The 18,150-nt window shown below is 37.8% G+C and overlaps 2 protein-coding genes across 3 annotated transcripts in view; both read right to left on the bottom strand.

Moving 5' to 3' along the window:
- The window catches only part of plcg1 (phospholipase C, gamma 1), an 89,741-nt gene extending 88,215 nt beyond the window's left edge, over positions 1–1,526 (bottom strand). For both annotated transcript variants that reach the window (XM_056449261.1, XM_056449260.1), the window contains exons 1-2: positions 1,331–1,526; positions 440–703 (exon numbers count right to left, since the gene is read on the bottom strand). In XM_056449261.1, the coding sequence (XP_056305236.1) occupies positions 440–656 (217 nt within the window). In that variant the 5' untranslated portion in view covers positions 657–703; positions 1,331–1,526. The remainder of the gene's footprint in view (positions 1–439; positions 704–1,330) is intronic.
- Positions 1,527–10,405: 8,879 nt separating this feature from the next.
- top1b (DNA topoisomerase Ib) overlaps positions 10,406–18,150 on the bottom strand; it is a 36,721-nt gene continuing 28,976 nt past the window's right edge. The window contains 3 exon segments of the mRNA XM_056449496.1: positions 10,406–12,311; positions 14,634–14,783; positions 15,574–15,668. Of these exon segments, the coding sequence (XP_056305471.1) occupies positions 12,209–12,311; positions 14,634–14,783; positions 15,574–15,668 (348 nt within the window). The 3' untranslated portion in view covers positions 10,406–12,208.

An 18,150-nucleotide genomic window follows, 5' to 3' on the forward strand; every position in this document is an offset into this window, starting at 1 on the left:
GGTTTTTCAAAACCCTGCGCAAAAATAGCAAAGTTTGCTGTTTGTTCAAGTTACTTATTTTAAATAAGCTGAAACAACACCATTCTTGCTTTTTTTTTTTCAACAACTTAATAGTTTTGTTCAATTCACTTCAATTTGTGAAAACTAACAAGCGAACTCAATTTCTTCATGTTGTCCCAACACAAATCGGTTGTGTGGAGCCCAGCATTTCTACTGTGCAGATTCTGTCCGGCCCTGCCCATGAGTAAAATCAGAAAGGAAAAGAAATGTGGAGGGGGGGGCACATTTAGTATACTTTGGTTCTAACATCTCCATTCATGGACAACACAACAAAAACTAGCACCATCTCCAGACCACTGAGACATCTGGTCACTTTGGCACTTAAAAAAACGATTGGTTTCTGAATCCAAACCCACAACGATTAGCATCAGAAACTTACTTTCGCCCTCGATTTTATCCGTTCCTCTGGTCCAGATAATCTGCCTGGTCTCGAGCTTGACTTGAAACGTCCTTCTCTCGGGTCTCTGGGACTTTTTGGAGTAAAAGAGCGTGAGTACGGTGCCCAGCTCCAGATCCCGGTACAGATTGTTCACCTCGGTGTCGCTCAGAGCCCAGGGTACAGGTCCATTGGAGGAGAAGCCCGCGCTCGCAGCCATTTCCCCTGTTTGTTCTTCAGTTCCTCTCAGAAACGCTCACAGGACACCTAGCAAAAACAAGCATCAGAAACACCACATAAAGCAACTGTAAGGCATAAAGCAGAGCTCACACATACACACCAACCATGAACACACACACACACACACACACACACACACACACACACACACACACACACACACACACACACACAGAGGCCTGCTGTACAATACATCCACAGTTCACCTTTATGCTAATTTTATACGTATATATTTTAATATATATAAATTATTAGTCATTAGCTGTGATGCATGTATTGATAATCATTGCATAACGGATTGATATTATTATGTCACACACAAGAACAACAGATCCCAATCAAAGCTAATCATTAAATTCTAGTATGTTTAACTAGATTAAATTGAGTTGATCTGACGTATGATTCATGATTTGCTTCGATATAACCAATAACACTTTATTTTGATGAGCAAACAATGAGAGAGCGAAAAAAAAAATCACAGATTCTGCTTTATTAATAACAGCTCGTCGTCGCGGTTTTACTCCTCAGATGAGAACAGGAAGGCTGTATATAAAGATGTGAAGGAGCGCCTATATTGTTTGCAGTGGTGGTGGTGATGATAATAATACTACTAACAGTTACTAATAATAATAAGTCAGGTCTGTTATGTCTCACCGTGTCTGAATGCAGCAGCTCCGTGGACTCGCCGAAAGCAGAAACACACACGCAGACTGTCCGCAATCTCCGCAGGCTCATGTCGTACGGTGCTCGGCCGTGTTGGCGGATCGGCGCGGTGATCGAGCCGACGGAGAGTTTCTTCTCTCCGCCATGAGCTGCTGAGTGAAGCCCTTCCCCCAACCAGCCGAGCCCTGCAGCCGGGGCAGCACACGGCCTCTTAAAGACACAGTGCGCACTTTCAGCACTCGCACACTGCCACCTCAAGTGTGTGTGGAAGCACAGCAAAATTCCAGTGTTGGCTAAGTTACTTCAAAAAAAGTAATTATAATTACTAATTAGGCAAATAAGATTCTGACGGTATGATAACCATGGATAAAAATGTCTGTTTCACTGTATCACGACCCTTTAACGTGACTGTTAAGACACATTTAACGGTCATCATCATTGAAAGTTTTTAATATTAAGATTTTTAAAATGTATGCATATTTATATGTATTTATGAATGTATTTTATCATCATTGGTCAAATTACAAAACAACTAATTACTGCTTGTGTGCAGCGTTCGCAATGCAGTAACTATGAGGGTGGGTTGTTCTCTCATCTGGCTGCCGTTATCAGTCTCACACTATTGTTTTCCTTTTTCTGAAAGTCTTGTTAACACCATCACTGAGTTTTTCTTCATTATTTCAGCAAATAGGATTGTAAAAACAAGTACAACAACAAAAAATTGTACTCTGCCATTATTTTATTTATTTAAAACCATCAGCAACATACATACAACAACACCCCTGCTGAAAAATCCAGCTTAAACCAGCCTAGGCTGGTTGGCTGGTTGGCTGGTTTTAGCTGATCGACCAGTCTGGTTTTAAAGGGGTTTTGGCCATTTCCAGGCTGGTGTCCAGCCATTTCCAGCCTGGTCTTAGCTGGTCAGGCTGGAAAATGACCAGCTAAATCCAGCTAAAACCAGCCTGGTTTAAGCTGGACATAGCTGGTTTTGGCTGGGCTCCCAACCTGGCTAGGCTGGTCGAGCTGGTTTTAGGTGGTCATCACCCGGCCTGACCAGCTAAGACCAGGCTGGAAATGGCTGGAAACCAGCCTGTAAATGGCCAAAACCCCTCTAAAACCAGGCTGGTCGACCAGCTAAAACCAGCCAACCAGCCTAGGCTGGTTTAAGCTGTTTTTTTCAGTAGGGAGAATATAAAAGGTGAACATAAAAAACAAACAAACAAATATTCATTCATACATTTTCCTTCAGCTTAAGCCCCGGTCAGATCACACGAATTTGTCACGATTTCGGCACGATTTCCTTGACATAGGGTGTCGTACTCGTGGGGATTCGTATACGACAAATGGGCGTCAAGACACAAGATTCAATCGCTTCTCATGTTATGTGGCATAGTCAGACATCCCGCAAATGCATAGATACTTCCAGATGCCCACAAACGAATGATATTCTCCTGGAAATAGCACGTCTCCCAACCGATCCTCAAATACGTCCCGCATCCCTCCCCACTCTTCAGATACATCAACACAATCTCACGGCAATTCGTAACTTTTTGATTTAGTGGCTAATTCGTACGAATTCCTACGATCTAATTCGTACAATTTAGTACGATTTGCTCATCACCCAATGACGGTTGGGTTTAGGGGTGGGGTTAGGTGCCACGCCTCCTTTTTAAAATCGTACAATTTCGTACGACTGAACTCGTACGAATTCGTACGAATTAGCCACTAAACTGTCAAAACGTAAAATACTTACGTTTTCTCGTAAGATCAGGCTGGATACGTCGCACACCCACCCTCTTTATACTCGACACGCACCCCCCTACAACCCCCAAGCCCCCCAGGTTTTCATATTCGTCGCGAAAACCTCCAGCAAATAAGCTCTGTCTTGCCCGGAAATTACTTCTGCCAACTTGGGATTTCTGCATAATTCACGACAACCGATACCATGACTGCGACGCCTCACGACACTATCGCAGGAAGTCTAGCATGTTTAATTTTTCTCTCATTTTCTCGTCCAACACAATCTCACGGCAGTTCTTGTTTTGGCAAATATAGCGGACTTGTTTTGAGGCGCATCACCTCAAATGTTATTCATTAATCTTGTTTATAAATAACGCACCGACAAAAGATACATTTAAATTAAGTTAAATATGAAAAAATAGCAAACGAAATTCGTTTCAAAAAGATTTTTTACAAGAAAAATACGAATTATATTTTTGTTTGTGCCGATACGGATATATGATTTGTTTCGCTCTGAGGAAAAACAGGATTTAATGAATGCTTCACTGTGATTTTATCACAAATTTCAGTTAAATATTTGCTAATTTTTTTAGTTTGTCAATATTTTAAAGATGCTTTCATTTTGTTCGTCTCACTCGCGACAAGTTCAGGCGAAGGAGTGTTAATAAGAAACCCATGCCAGGAAAATATACATGTACATTTCAAAGAAAATATCTTAATATTAAAAACGAAACATAAGATTGATCCTAAACATGTCGTAACGAATGCCCTTAAATAATGTAATAATTAGTTGTCTGCAAGCATGAGAGTTTATTGAGATTTAAATAAGATTTAAAAAATTGAAATTGAGATAAGAAACATTGTTATAGCCACACTTGTGACTGCTTTGGGAAATAGCGCTCGTTGTAGACGTCACGGGATGACTGATCGTGAAGGAACGTGTAGTCTGGCACGTCTGTTACCCACGACAATCTGACATAGTGACTTTCGTAATCGCATCTAAAAATGCCTGCCTCTGCGCTCATGCTCTCGTGGTGTCTGTCACTGTTAGGCAACCATCACCCATTCTATCACAGGATGACCATTGCTGTAGCTCTGATACAGGTTTTACTTATGGAGAAAATTAAAAAATGTTGGGTGCTCTGCATTTGTCTGAGGTCATTTGTCTAGTTATTACTGAAATGTGTATATTCCGAGTGTGAAGTGCATTTGCGGCATTCTGGAGAGTTAAAATGTTTGTCTCCATTTTGATATAACGAATTGCACGTGCCAAGGAAGTGATATGTGAATGGCTCCTGGAGTGTGTGGAACAGCCCTTAATGTTTCTCATTTACATCAAGAGGAGGGATGTTAGCATTGTCAAACTCAATTGTGGGTCCATTGTGTCATGTTGAGAGTTGAAAGCAGAAGTTGAAAAACTCTCAACATTTCAAGTGCTCGGTGGCCCATTGGTTAGCACTGTCGCCTCACATCAAGAAGGTTGCTGGTTCGAGTTCTGGCTGGGCTAGTTGGCTGTGTGGAGTTTGCATGTTCTCCCTGGTGTGGGTTTCCTCTGGGTGCTCCGGTTTCTCCCACAGTCCAAACACATGTGGTGTAGGTGAATTGAATAAACTAAATTGGCCTTAGTGTATGAATGTGCTTGTGTGAATGAGAGTGTATGGGTGTTTCCCAGCACTGGGTTGCGGCTGGAAGGGGAAAGCTGTTGTGTAAAAGATATGCTGGAATAGTTGGTGGTTCATTCCACTGTGGCAACCCCTAAAATAGAGACTCAGTCGAAGGAAAATCAATGAATAATTTCAAGTGCTACAGCAGGATTTAGCTTATTCAATTCCCCTATAGCGCATGTCTTTGGACTTGTGGGGGAAACCGGAGCACCCGGAGGAAACCCAGGCGAACATGGGGAGAACATGCAAACTCCACACAGAAATGCCAAATGACCCAGCCGAGGCTCAAACCAGCGACCTTCTTGCTGTGAGGCGATCGTGCTACCCACTGCACCACCGTGATGCCCTATAATAATACTACTACTTCTAGTTTTGTACCTTTATTGTGTCCTGGTCCAAGTTGGATGTGATTGGCTACCATTGCTATGATGATCTGACAACACGAAGCCTCTATAAAGAGTTAACACCAATGCCCGCATACAGCTGCGGCCATAAGTAATGAGAATTATTTATTAAATTACCCATTACTTGTATTTTATTAATGTCTACCCCTACAACAACCCTAAACCCAACCCTCACAGTAATGTAAAGCAGCATACCGAGTATAATTCAGACTATTTATTAAATTACCCATTAAATTGTATTTCATTAACAACCCTAAACCCAACCCTCACAGTAATGTAAAAAATGTTGTATAGTGTCACGATAATTGTATCGTCAGCTGTATGCCATCTAGATTTTGACACCTGAAAGACCTCAGTTTCCGCATTGATCCCGTAGGCCAGCCGGAACACCCGCCGATGACCTACTCACACCTGCAGCTTCTCCACGATGGACGTCCAGTGTTCTCCAGCCTCCGACTACAACTCTGCATAAACAGTTTGGCCTAACTGAGCCTGGTTTCCTTCGAAGTTTCTATCCCTTCACTTTCGTCAATCGGTAAAGTTTGCTCCTCGCCAGTCGCCACTGGCTCACTTGGTTTGGGACTGGTGGAGCTGCGCATCGATGGATTTGCTCTTCAGTGCTTGGACTTTCAGCAGTGAAAATTAAAGCACGCTGAACTGAACTGAACTGATCTTCAACTCTGAAAACTGGACTGACAGTTTCAGCTTACTAAAACGTCTATGTTAATGCCCTGTGTGAACGCAGTGCAACACGTAATTCCCTGTAGTAAATGCGAACCCTGATCTTACAGATTTTGACTCACACAAGCGTTCCTGAAGCTTTCTAAGATTATAGTCGAACCACTGCAGACACATGGACTGTTTTGACAACGTTTTCAGTTCCTTTTCTGGACTTTATCCAGTGTCTTGGGACCGTTGCTGTCTATGGAGGATGAGGGAGCTCTCGGATTTCATCTAAAATATCTTCGTTTGTGTTCAGAAGATGAATGGACTGTAGATCTTTGATTCTGGAACGCTCTTCACAGCTTAGCCTCATCGCTGAGTATTTGTCGGACAGAAAGAAAGCATGCTGTGCACTGGTGAAGTGTGCAGATGTGCAGTGCCCTCAGAGGAAGAGGTTTTCAACCAAAGCCTCAAGTGCACCTTCACGGCACATTCACACGATCACAGCACAGGGCACAGAGGATGTGGACAGCATGACCTTAAAACCTTCATTCCAGCCTCATTATCTCAATAAACAAGTGTCTTTTTAACATCAACAAAATACTGTATTGTTCCGCATTCATCCCTAACTTGCTCAGTTAACCTAATTAACGTATTTAAGCCTTTAAGTTGAACTTGAATAGTAGTATCCTGCAAAATAACTAGTAAAACGTAATGTTCTGAAATCATTGCAGTTCAAAATATAAGGTGATTGTCAAAAAATTATTTACTAGAAATTACTAAAAATATGTAGTCAAGGCTGAAATTATTCATACCTGTCACGGTCACAAGCGATCGTAACTCCTAGATCGCTGGTTTGCACATAAGGACTACAAATCTGCTTGTAAATGGACTACATATTCAGTCATGCCACACTTACACTCACACCTGCTCCAAGTCTCTACTGATTACACTCGCACCACCTGAGCATTGTCAAAGACTGATTACAGACACTACTTAAACAGCACACACTCTCATTTCCATTGCTGAGTCTTAATATCTGTAAAGTGACACTACAACGCGTTTCCCTTAGTCTTGTTCCTCCGTGTTTTTTGGATCTTTGCCTGGTTTCCCTTTCTCCTTGTCTGCCGCCTGTCTACCGACCTCTCGCCTGTGTTTGACTACGATTCTGGACTGCCTTTATACATCTGTTTGCACCTGTGTTGACCATTGCCTCCCTGACGTTGAATAAACCTGCAAGTGGATCCTAAACCTCAGTTGTCTCTGTCGCTCCCCGTGTTACAATACCCCTGGGGCATGAATAATTTTGGGCATGACTGTACATTCAACAGCTTTAAATACTTACAATTGAAATACTTACAATTTCACAGGAGGGCACGCTTCTTTTATTTAAATTTTGTCAGCTGAATTCCCAAAAACACCACTTGGAGAGTACTTTTACTTCAGTTTACTGCACTCAAGTATCAAGTCAATTTTGTTCTGGCTCAACCTTTACATTTCGCTGTCATAAATGGTGACAATATTGTAGGAAATATCAGTTTTAGTCTAAACTTATCTGAAGAAAAGCCAATGTAGAGTTCAACTCTCAAACATCACACTGAACATGAGCTGTTAATGACCTATAATACAGTAATGCAAAGCAAAATAAACCTCTAAGCTAGCATTGTAGCATAGCCCAACGTGATTTACAATGGGATTCATTTCTACATTTACAAAGTCTGAGCTCTAACCATGATTTTAGTGTGATTATAGCTATTTAAAACACACAAATAAGCGTCCTACAGAAGTGGTCCCCCTTTGTTTTCGGATGGTATAAAAATAAGCTAGGATTTGAGCTGATATTTGTCTTAGTTTTTAAACTCCTGTGTGAAACAAGATTGTAAATTTGTGAGGATAAAATGTTAAAAATACTTTCCAAATACTCGTAATATGTTGTACGTAAACAAGGCCTTACGTTACTTTAAAATTAAACATTCAGGTACATTCTCAACATGCCTCTATTTACAAGTCTATATAGTCAGAACTATGTAGCATAGGCTCATTCTGAAAACGTAGACCTATAGAAGTTTCTGGAGATCGTGAATTATGTAGCCAGAGGTACGTATGGCTGCACTTCATTTTTTAAACGAACGCTACGGGGCGGTATGATTATTTTCGCGCTTACCAGCTGACCGCCTACCTTCATATGGATGGCTTTCCTGCTGTAACTAGTTTGTCCTGTTAGCTCGCCATGTACGTCGGCGGACTTGAGATGCAGAGAGGAGTTGACCACGACGACGGGGTTCGAGTCTGGTGAAGAACGGTTCCAGAAAGCAGGTAAGACAAAAACAGAATCCAAAAAATAAAATAAACAAGTAAATAACAGGGTGAGAACGTGGTAAAATCTGAAAACGTGGTAAAAATCAGACGAGGGCTTTTCTTTATCTGGATTGCTTTTGAAATTTGTTGGTTGAGTTGAGGGAAATGGGTGAGCAGTTCAATCAATACAATTGGTTGGGTTTAGAAAAGGTTAGGGTGGGTCAGTCGATCTGTCAGACAGTCATTAGGTCAGTCAACAGCGGCCTCTGGTGGGTTTACGCGAGAACAGCAGGCGTGAATGGCACTCGCGAGAGAAATTGAGATCTCAAAAAGCGTACACAGCTGCCTCTAGTGGATTCGCGAAATCAAAAACTGCAGAAAAACGTGCTGCCGGGGCGTATTTCGCCGGGACGTCTGTAGAGGTATGTTTTCACAATGAGCCTGGGTTGGAATTATTTATATTTTAACTGGCAGTGGATACTTTTCACTGTATTATGTCTTTTGATGTTTCCCAAATGTTATTTTAATCCAAATTTGTTTTCTTCTATTGTTATTTTACTGGATTCAAAATGGCTACATTTTAGAGTAATTCCAAAAGCTAACTACATTCTTGGGTAATCTGTAAAACAAAATTAGCTCCCGTTATACTTTCTCCAAGATAAACTGAACTTATTTTGACTGGTCGTGGGCCATTCGTTCACAATAAACAGACAAAACATGCAGACGACATACTTAAATAGTCTTTTTGGGTTTTAATATTGACAGACGCTAGTCCATATGGCGATTTGATCAAGTGTACAGACCTACATTTGATTTATTCACTCAAACTATGCCAAAATCTGTGACATTCTGCATTCTACAGCATTCATTCTGTTGTATAAAGCTGTGGTCACACTAGACTTTTCACCCCATAGACTTCCATTCATACGCATGACCGGAAACGCAAGCTCGTTGCGACAACTTTCGCAGTTTTCTGCGCTGTAAAGTTCAAGCTTGGTGAACTCTGACCTGCGAAATCGCATCGTGTGATTGTGTGAGACCAATTAAAGATCAAAACACGACCTCTCTGGACAGAAATTTAAAATATGGAGCAATCGCTCGCTTTTTTTAAACGTCTAATCATCTTGTTTGATCCCGCCCCTTTTCGCAGCGCCGCACAACAGAATTTCGCAAGCACAAACTCTAGTGTGACCGCAGCATAACTAGTGCTGTGCCACATATAAATACTTTCTTTCATGAGAAACTGGTATAACACAGGAGATACAGATTATAAATTACATAATAATAACAATAAAAGAAGGGACGATGCTATAGGATACACAGGAATAATCACTATAATAAAAAGCGGCATATTCTTTTAGCAAAATACATTTCTTTGCACACATCAAAAAACAAAATGTACATCCCTGATAGAAACATTAAAACGCAAAAAAAAAAACAGACGAATCCACAGACGGTTGCAATGCTTCCATTGGACATTGGCTCCTCTGATTGTTTACTTTATACACGTCAGCTAAAAACATCTATTTACATCGTTACTCATTTCACATTTTCATCTCTCCGTTCATTTCGCTCGATAGTTGCAGCGGTTGCAGTATTGTATCTACTAAAACATACAATTCATAAACTGCTAAACCAAAGAAAGCTGAGAACTGAAGGCATGAGATGAGCTAATCGCAGAAAAGACATAGTGTTCAGCAAGGAACTGTATTGGGCCCTCTTTAGTTTTCAAATATTCTGTGTTAAACCAACACAATCTCACGGCAATTCGTTACTTTTTGACTTAGAGGCTAATTCATATAAATTCGTACAATTTAGTATAATTTGCTCATGCCCCAATGGGCCGGTTGGGCTTAGGAGTGTGGCTTGGTGCCACGCCTCCTTTTAAAAATGTTACATTTTTGTACGACTTTTGTATGACGTACAAATTTGTACGAATTCACCACTAAACTGACAAAACGTAAAATAGTTACGTTTCCTCGTGAGATATTTCCTGACCTGGGGTCTCATTTATATAACTTTGCATTCAAATCTTCCTAAAGGTGGACGTACTGTACCGCAGAATGCTGAAAATTGCGCACGTAAAAAAATTTTAAACTATACACACATCTTTACACATTACTTTTGCTTTAGATACAGTGAGGGAAATAAGTATTGAACACGTCATGTTTTTTCCTGGGAATAATATTTCTAAAGGAGCTGTTAATATGGAATTGAAGCAGATTTTGGTAAAAGCACAAACAAAACAAACATAAAAAGGAAACAAAAGAAATCTGAAATACTAATTAAGTGTAATAATGGAATGACAGAAGAAATCATGTCAAAATCTTCATGTTTTTTTGGGATCTCGTCTATCAAATCTGAGCTTTATTTTGTATTTAATATTGGATTGAAGTCAGGTGATTGGCTAGGCCATTCTACAGCTTGATTTTCTTTCTCTGAAAGCATTTGACAGTTTCACTGGCTATGTTTTGGATCATTGTCTTGCTGAAATGTCCACCCTGGTTTCATCTTGATCATCTGCTAATGTAGATGTTGGACTGAAGCAGCTGATATTCATTTACACTGAGGAAGGGCAGAGGATTGCTGACGAACTATTAAGAGATTTCAGCTGCTGTCCGGGCCTTCACTGCTTTTCCACACCTCCCTTTCTTCATGTGTTCAATACTTTTCCCTGTTTCATTTCATTTTATTATGCATAACTTCATTTGTAAACTAATTAGATTTGTTTTCTCTACATATATGGATTACTTTGGTTGTTACAACAAGTCAACAGCACCTTTAGAGATATGTTTTCTGAGAAAAACGCTGTTCAATACTTATTTTCCTGGCTTTATCACAGCGGGCCAGAGAATTTGCGTACATGGAAAAAAATTTAAATCCCGCCCTTTACACACTCACATTCAACCATAAATAATTAATGCAAATCAGCTCATGAACTGCCATGAATATTAAAATAAGCCACAAATGAATTGTTCTTTACGCCCAATATGTAGAAACAATTAGTCAGAAATAACATTTGAGATTCTTGTGTGACGAAGAAAGAAAATGTGACAGAAGTGTGTGACATTTAAAAGATTAAAATACTATTTTCTGCTGCAGTTAATACAGTTAGTTTGGCCAAAAAGACAATACAATAGGTTTGTCTAATATGGGTAAAATGCTTATGGGTAAATAAAAAGAGTAATTAATTATTATTGATATATTTTGGTAGGATTGCACTTACGCAAAGGCTACATTTTACAGTCATGTTAACGTTACACACAGTAGCCATTGACCTTAATCTTGACGCGGCCGCAGCCATTGGCATCTCTTTGACTCGAGACTTCCGCTCTCATTCACTTCTATAGATATTTAGACGTTAAAAACGGCTCGTTCTGCTGCTTGATGTTGCAAGCTGATATTTTCTTATTGTTTCTTATGTATAGTCATGAACACACGTGTTTGTAGAGCAAGTAGTTCGACCGCTTTAAGACGTTTATTATTTCTAATCATTTCTCTAATAGGAAACTGAATCTGAAGTTCTACAACAGGGGTCACCAATCTCGGTCCTGGAGGGCCGGTGTCCCTGCAGGATTTAGCTACAACTTGCCTCAACACACCTGCCTGGATGTTTCTAGTATACCTAGGAAGACCTTGATTAGCTTGTTCAGGTGTGTTTGATTAGGGTTGGAGCCAAAATCTGCAGGATACTGGCCCTCCAGGAACAAGTTTGGTGACCCCTGTTCTACAACAATCGCAAAAACGACCATCGCAGAATACAACAGCTAAGCCTGTCGCGATTTATTCTGCGATAACAACCTCCTGGATGTACTGTATCTCTTACTTATCATTCAGCTGTCTGGAATACTTAATTCTGATTGGTCAGTTTTAATATAATCGCAAAAATGAGTCATATTATGAAAGATAAATCAATTAAATAGACTATTATTTTCAAATGTAGGCCTAATAAGAGAGGAAAGTATTTATATGACCTCAGGGTTTGTTTACTCTGAGTTACAAGTGGGTTTTTGTGTGTTTGCAACGTTTATAAATGAGACCCTTATTTAAGCTGCGAAATCTCCTTCATAAAGTAGCAACAACAGGAAAAAAAGGGTGATTTAAAACTCAAAGTCCTCATCTGCCATGTCGATAGCCCAGGCGAACTTGTCCCGCTGTGTTTTGCTGTAGATCTTTTCAATCGGGACTCCCCATTTTTTGCACCTGTGAAGGGAAGAAAGCGGTAAACAAGACATCGCTGCTGGAGAAAGTCTCTTTCACATGTGCTCTTGGCATGAGTAAAGGTCAAAGAGATATTCTTCCAAGCTTTTCCAAAACAAAACCGGCGAGCGGGCCATTGTGTCAATAGGGGAGGTTTTCCAAAAATAAGACGGAGGTGGGTTGATGACAGTTCACACAGAGGCAGGAGTCGGGTTTTCTTGGGCCTGAAACGCCACTATTTCCCACCCACAGACATTACATGCAGGAGGAAAACCGCCCATTGTTCCCGCATGTGTGTTTTTCCCCTCGTTACTTCGAAGAAAGAGAAAAAAACCTGAAAACTATTTTGACACACAAATACTAAAGAGCTGAACTACCTGAATGGAGTCACAAGACTGTTATGACAGGTTTAGCGGTCATCTGCATCTTAAATCCCTGAAGCTTTCAATATGTAGACATTTTATAAAACCTATGTGCATTTATATGTATGTGTGTTATCTTTTCACAAAGTTACAAAAAAAACTGATTACCGCTTGTGCAAGGTGTTTGTAATGCAGCGTCTACTGGGGGCAGGACAGTAAATTTGGCGTTGTTCTCTCTTCTGTCTGTCGTTATCAGTCTCACACTATTGTTTTCCACTGTCTGAAAGTCTTAATAACACCATCATGGAGTTTTTCTTTTATTATATCAGCAACAGGGAAGCACAATGGCGCAGTGGGTAGCACAATCGCCTCACAGCAAGAAGATCACTGGTTTGAGCCTCAGCTGGGTCAGTTGGCATTTCTGTGTGGAGTTTGCATGTTCTCCCCGAGTTGGTGTGGGTTTCCTCCGGGTGCTCCGGTTTCCCAAGTCCAAACACATGCGCTGTAGGTGAATTGGGTAGGCTAAATTGTCCGTAGTGTATGTGTGTGAATAAGAGTGTATGGGTGTTTCCAAGTGATGGGTGGCAGCTGGAAGGGCATTCACTGCGTAAAACATGTGCTGGATAATTGGCGGTTCATTCCGCTGATTAATAAAGGGATTAAGCCGAAAAGAAAATGAATGAATGAATAAATATTTAAGCAAATAGGATTGTAAAAACTTTATTTGTTATACTCTCCCATTCACTGCGCTCGTGGCCCGTTTCCACTGAGTGGTATGGTGCGGTTCGGTATGCTTTTATGGCCGTTTCCACTGTTAAAAGATACCAAAAAGCTAACTGTACTGTACCACTTTTTGGGTACCCTTTCCAAAGGGTACCTATCACAACAAAAGGGTACCAAAAGGCGGAGCCAGACACGCAGCTGAACGCTATTGGTTTACTGAGAAACATCACTAGCGTCTTCACAAGCCAGGAGAATGAAAACGTTCGTAATACTATATACATAAAATAACGAGCCATGGTCGACCCGAGCTCAAACAAACCTTGGCGACATCTTGATGAACAGCCACAAAGCCAAGAAGAAGAGCAGAATCTGCGTCTGTCCTGCTGTTGTTAATGAGGCCGTCTGAAAGCGTGAGCGGTTTCACTTTCTCCAGAGAACTCGCGATCGCTCGCAGCACGTCTATATTTGAAATAACGACCTGCATGTGCGTGATTACTGAAGTGCTTCTGACATGCTTTCAGAAACGGACAAATGCCAGAGTGTGAAAAAACAAAGGAGCAAATGATTCTTTCAGCAACCTAAAACATGAACAAACGTCCATGTTTAACTATTATCATCACCTTTTGGACTATTATGAACTCGAAATGACAGAAATACTCTTTAACAAGAGGTTACATGTGCTGGAGAAGATTAAAGATGAGAGGTTTGTACTGACTGTACGTTTCATATCGATTATGAACCCAAATAAATCTGAAATATAAGTTTTGGGTATTTTTTATTGGTAACATTTCAGAGACTGTAATTCTCTGTATGTGTTCATAAATGTTTTATTTATTATTTTACATAATAACAGACGATACAGTCGGCTGTTTTGCATTATCATTGATCTGCAGCTGTAATCAAATCTTGTTCATAGAAAGGTTAGTGATGAACATTCGTTTATACAAAAGTATTTATGTGTATGAAGCATTTGTTTAGTTAGAAGTGCTTCTCATATGATATGTGAACTTCAAGCGAAAATGACGTTGACTGCAACTTTCTGTCGTACACCACACCTGCTATTGGTACCCTTTGGCAGTGGAGACACATGCCTGATAAAGGTGACCCATGCCAAATCATACCGTACTGAACCTCTCAGTGGAAACGGGCCAAATGATGACTTCAGCTGCTGAGAAACCCGTAAATGTGAAACGGGTCCAACATGGCAGTTGAGAATGAACGCACACAGAATTCGTCTTACCAGGAGACAGAGATGCGCGGGTCCAGATAGTTGAGTTTAGAAGTGCCCAAAGCGATCTGTTTGTTCTCCTCGCGGTCTGTGGCCTGAACCTCCAGCTTCATCAGCTGCTCTGAAATCCTCTGCACAGCCTTCTTCTTCGTCTCCACCGCCCTCGATACAGCACACGCAAATGTTTATTAGAGAAAACACACATGGCTTTGAAAAACACTCCACAATTACTTCCTAAATCACAGCGTTACACTGTTATATTCAAGGGTCAGTTCACCCAAAAATCTAAACGTTCTCACTATTATCCAGGGGCGTTGCTAGACATGAAGCTCTACAGGGGCACAGCTCCCCCTCAAAAAATAAATATAAAAAATTATATATATATATCAGATTCGTAGCCAGCCTATTAAACGGGGTGGTTCTTTTTCAGATATTTGCAGATATTAGAGGTTTAAATACTGCATTTTAGTGACAGTTTTACAACAAAAATACTTCCTTACAATTTGTTAGAGTTTTATATATAATGCAATGAGATTAAAACTTCAGAAATATAAAAAATACATATTTTAAATGCTAATTTATTATCATCCATCATAAAATAAATAAATAAATAAATAAAAATTGGGAATCTGTCAAAATTAGTTTTAAATTAAATACTGTAGCCTATAGGGTATTGATTCCTCTTCTTAAAGCCTTCCTCTATTGGTTATTTTCACAATTTGGGATGGAATACTGTCAAAAATGGGACAAATGAGCTCATATATGGGCCAAATTGAAAAAAGCAAATGCTACAATACAAACAACATAAAAGGCCATCATGTCTAAAAGCACATAACAAATTCACTTTAATATAAGCTGAATACATTATTAATATTAAAAATGTTAGTAATAATTACTTCATTAAATAAAAACAGAAGATTTAAGAGCTGACCAGCAATAAAAGACCGCTTACTTTTTACTTTTCTCATCATGAAGAGCCTTGGCATCAGCTTTGGCTGCTTTATGCTCCTTCTTAGCTGCAGAAAGCTGCTTCTTTTTCTCATCTATCTACAGAGTCACATGACAGCACAAAACACACGTAAGATATCAGCGTGCAGATCAGTGGTGTAGTCCTAAAAAAAAGGTGGTGTACTATTATACCCGACCGAAATTTTAAATAAAAGTAGGCAAAGAAACGACGTAAGTCAATGTTTCTTTGATTCATCAGCTATATATTATATATATATATATATATATTTTACATCGGTTACCTGTAACTATTAACTTCCACAATGAAAGGAAAAACAAATACTATGTCAATGTTGTCAATGTAAGTCAATGGTTACAGGTTTCCAGCTTTCTTCAAAATATCTTCTTTTGTGTTCAACAGAAAAAAAAGAAAAAGATGAACCAGTTTGGAACAAATTTATTAGTTTTAAAGAGAGATGCTAATAGTGTAATCCTAATGATTTATGTTTAGCTAATAGTGCCCCCCCCAGCAGCCTCGGCGATTGGCTGTGTGTGTTTTATTTCATGGGTTTGTTCGGGGAACTGCTCAAATTAAGCCCTGATGATAATTAAACCGTACTGGTAGAGTTAAAAATTGTACTTTTGTTGGATTTTTGGATGGGTGTCGACTTGATTGGGTAGCTTAACATGGACTGAGGAAAACGAAGACCTGTTTAAAATCAATTAAGTTGAACTTGAATTTATTCCAGTAAATTTAACTTGATTAACTTGAATTTATTTCAGTAAATTTAACTTGATTAACTTGAATTTATTTTAGTAAATTTAACTTGATTAACTTGAATTTATTTCAGTCAATTTAACTTGATTAACTTGAATTTATTCCAGTAAATTTAACTTGATTAACTTGAATTTATTTCAGTCAATTTAACTTGATTAACTTGAATTTATTTTAGTAAATTTAACTTGATTAACTTGAATTTATTTCAGTCAATTTAACTTGATTATCTTGAATTTATTTCAGTAAATTTAACTTGATTAACTTGAATTTATTTCAGTCAATTTAACTTGATTAACTTGAATTTATTTCAGTCAATTTAACTTGATTAACTTGAATTTATTTCAGTAAATTTAACTTGATTAACTTGAATTTATTTCAGTCAATTTAACTTGATTAACTTGAATTTATTTCAGTAAATTTAACTTGATTAACTTGAATTTATTTCAGTAAATTTAACTTGATTAACTTGAATTTATTTCAGTCAATTTAACTTGATTAACTTGAATTTATTTCAGTCAATTTAACTTGATTAACTTGAATTTATTTCAGTCAATTTAACTTGATTAACTTGAATTTATTTCAGTAAATTTAACTTGATTAACTTGAATTTATTTCAGTAAATTTAACTTGATTAACTTGAATTTATTTCAGTAAATTTAACTTGATTAACTTGAATTTATTTCAGTAAATTTAACTTGATTATCTTGAATTTATTTCAGTCAATTTAACTTGATTAACTTGAATTTATTTCAGTAAATTTAACTTGATTAACTTGAATTTATTTCAGTAAATTTAACTTGATTAACTTGAATTTATTTCAGTAAATTTAACTTGATTAACTTGAATTTATTTTAGTAAATTTAACTTGATTAACTTGAATTTATTTTAGTAAATTTAACTTGATTAACTTCAGTAAATTTAACTTGATTAACTTGAATTTATTTCAGTAAATTTAACTTGATTAACTTGAATTTATTTTAGTAAATTTAACTTGATTAACTTGAATTTATTTCAGTAAATTTAACTTGATTAACTTGAATTTATTCCAGTAAATTTAACTTGATTAACTTGAATTTATTTCAGTAAATTTAACTTGATTAACTTGAATTTATTTCAGTAAATTTAACTTGATTAACTTGATTAACTTCAGTAAATTTAACTTGATTATCTTGAATTTATTTCAGTAAATTTAACTTGATTATCTTGAATTTATTTCAGTAAATTTAACTTGATTATCTTGAATTTATTTTAGTAAATTTAACTTGATTAACTTGAATTTATTTCAGTAAATTTAACTTGATTAACTTGAATTTATTTCAGTCAATTTAACTTGATTATCTTGAATTTATTTCAGTCAATTTAACTTGATTAACTTGAATTTATTTCAGTAAATTTAACTTGATTAACTTGAATTTATTTCAGTAAATTTAACTTGATTATCTTGAATTTATTTCAGTAAATTTAACTTGATTATCTTGAATTTATTTCAGTAAATTTAACTTGATTAACTTGAATTTATTTCAGTCAATTTAACTTGATTAACTTGAATTTATTTCAGTCAATTTAACTTGATTAACTTGAATTTATTTCAGTAAATTTAACTTGATTAACTTGAATTTATTTCAGTAAATTTAACTTGATTAACTTGAATTTATTTCAGTCAATTTAACTTGATTAACTTGAATTTATTTCAGTAAATTTAACTTGATTAACTTGAATTTATTTCAGTCAATTTAACTTGATTAACTTGAATTTATTTCAGTCAATTTAACTTGATTAACTTGAATTTATTTCAGTCAATTT

This window comes from Danio aesculapii, chromosome 23, assembly GCF_903798145.1.
Source record: "Danio aesculapii chromosome 23, fDanAes4.1, whole genome shotgun sequence".
NCBI lineage: Eukaryota > Metazoa > Chordata > Actinopteri > Cypriniformes > Danionidae > Danio > Danio aesculapii.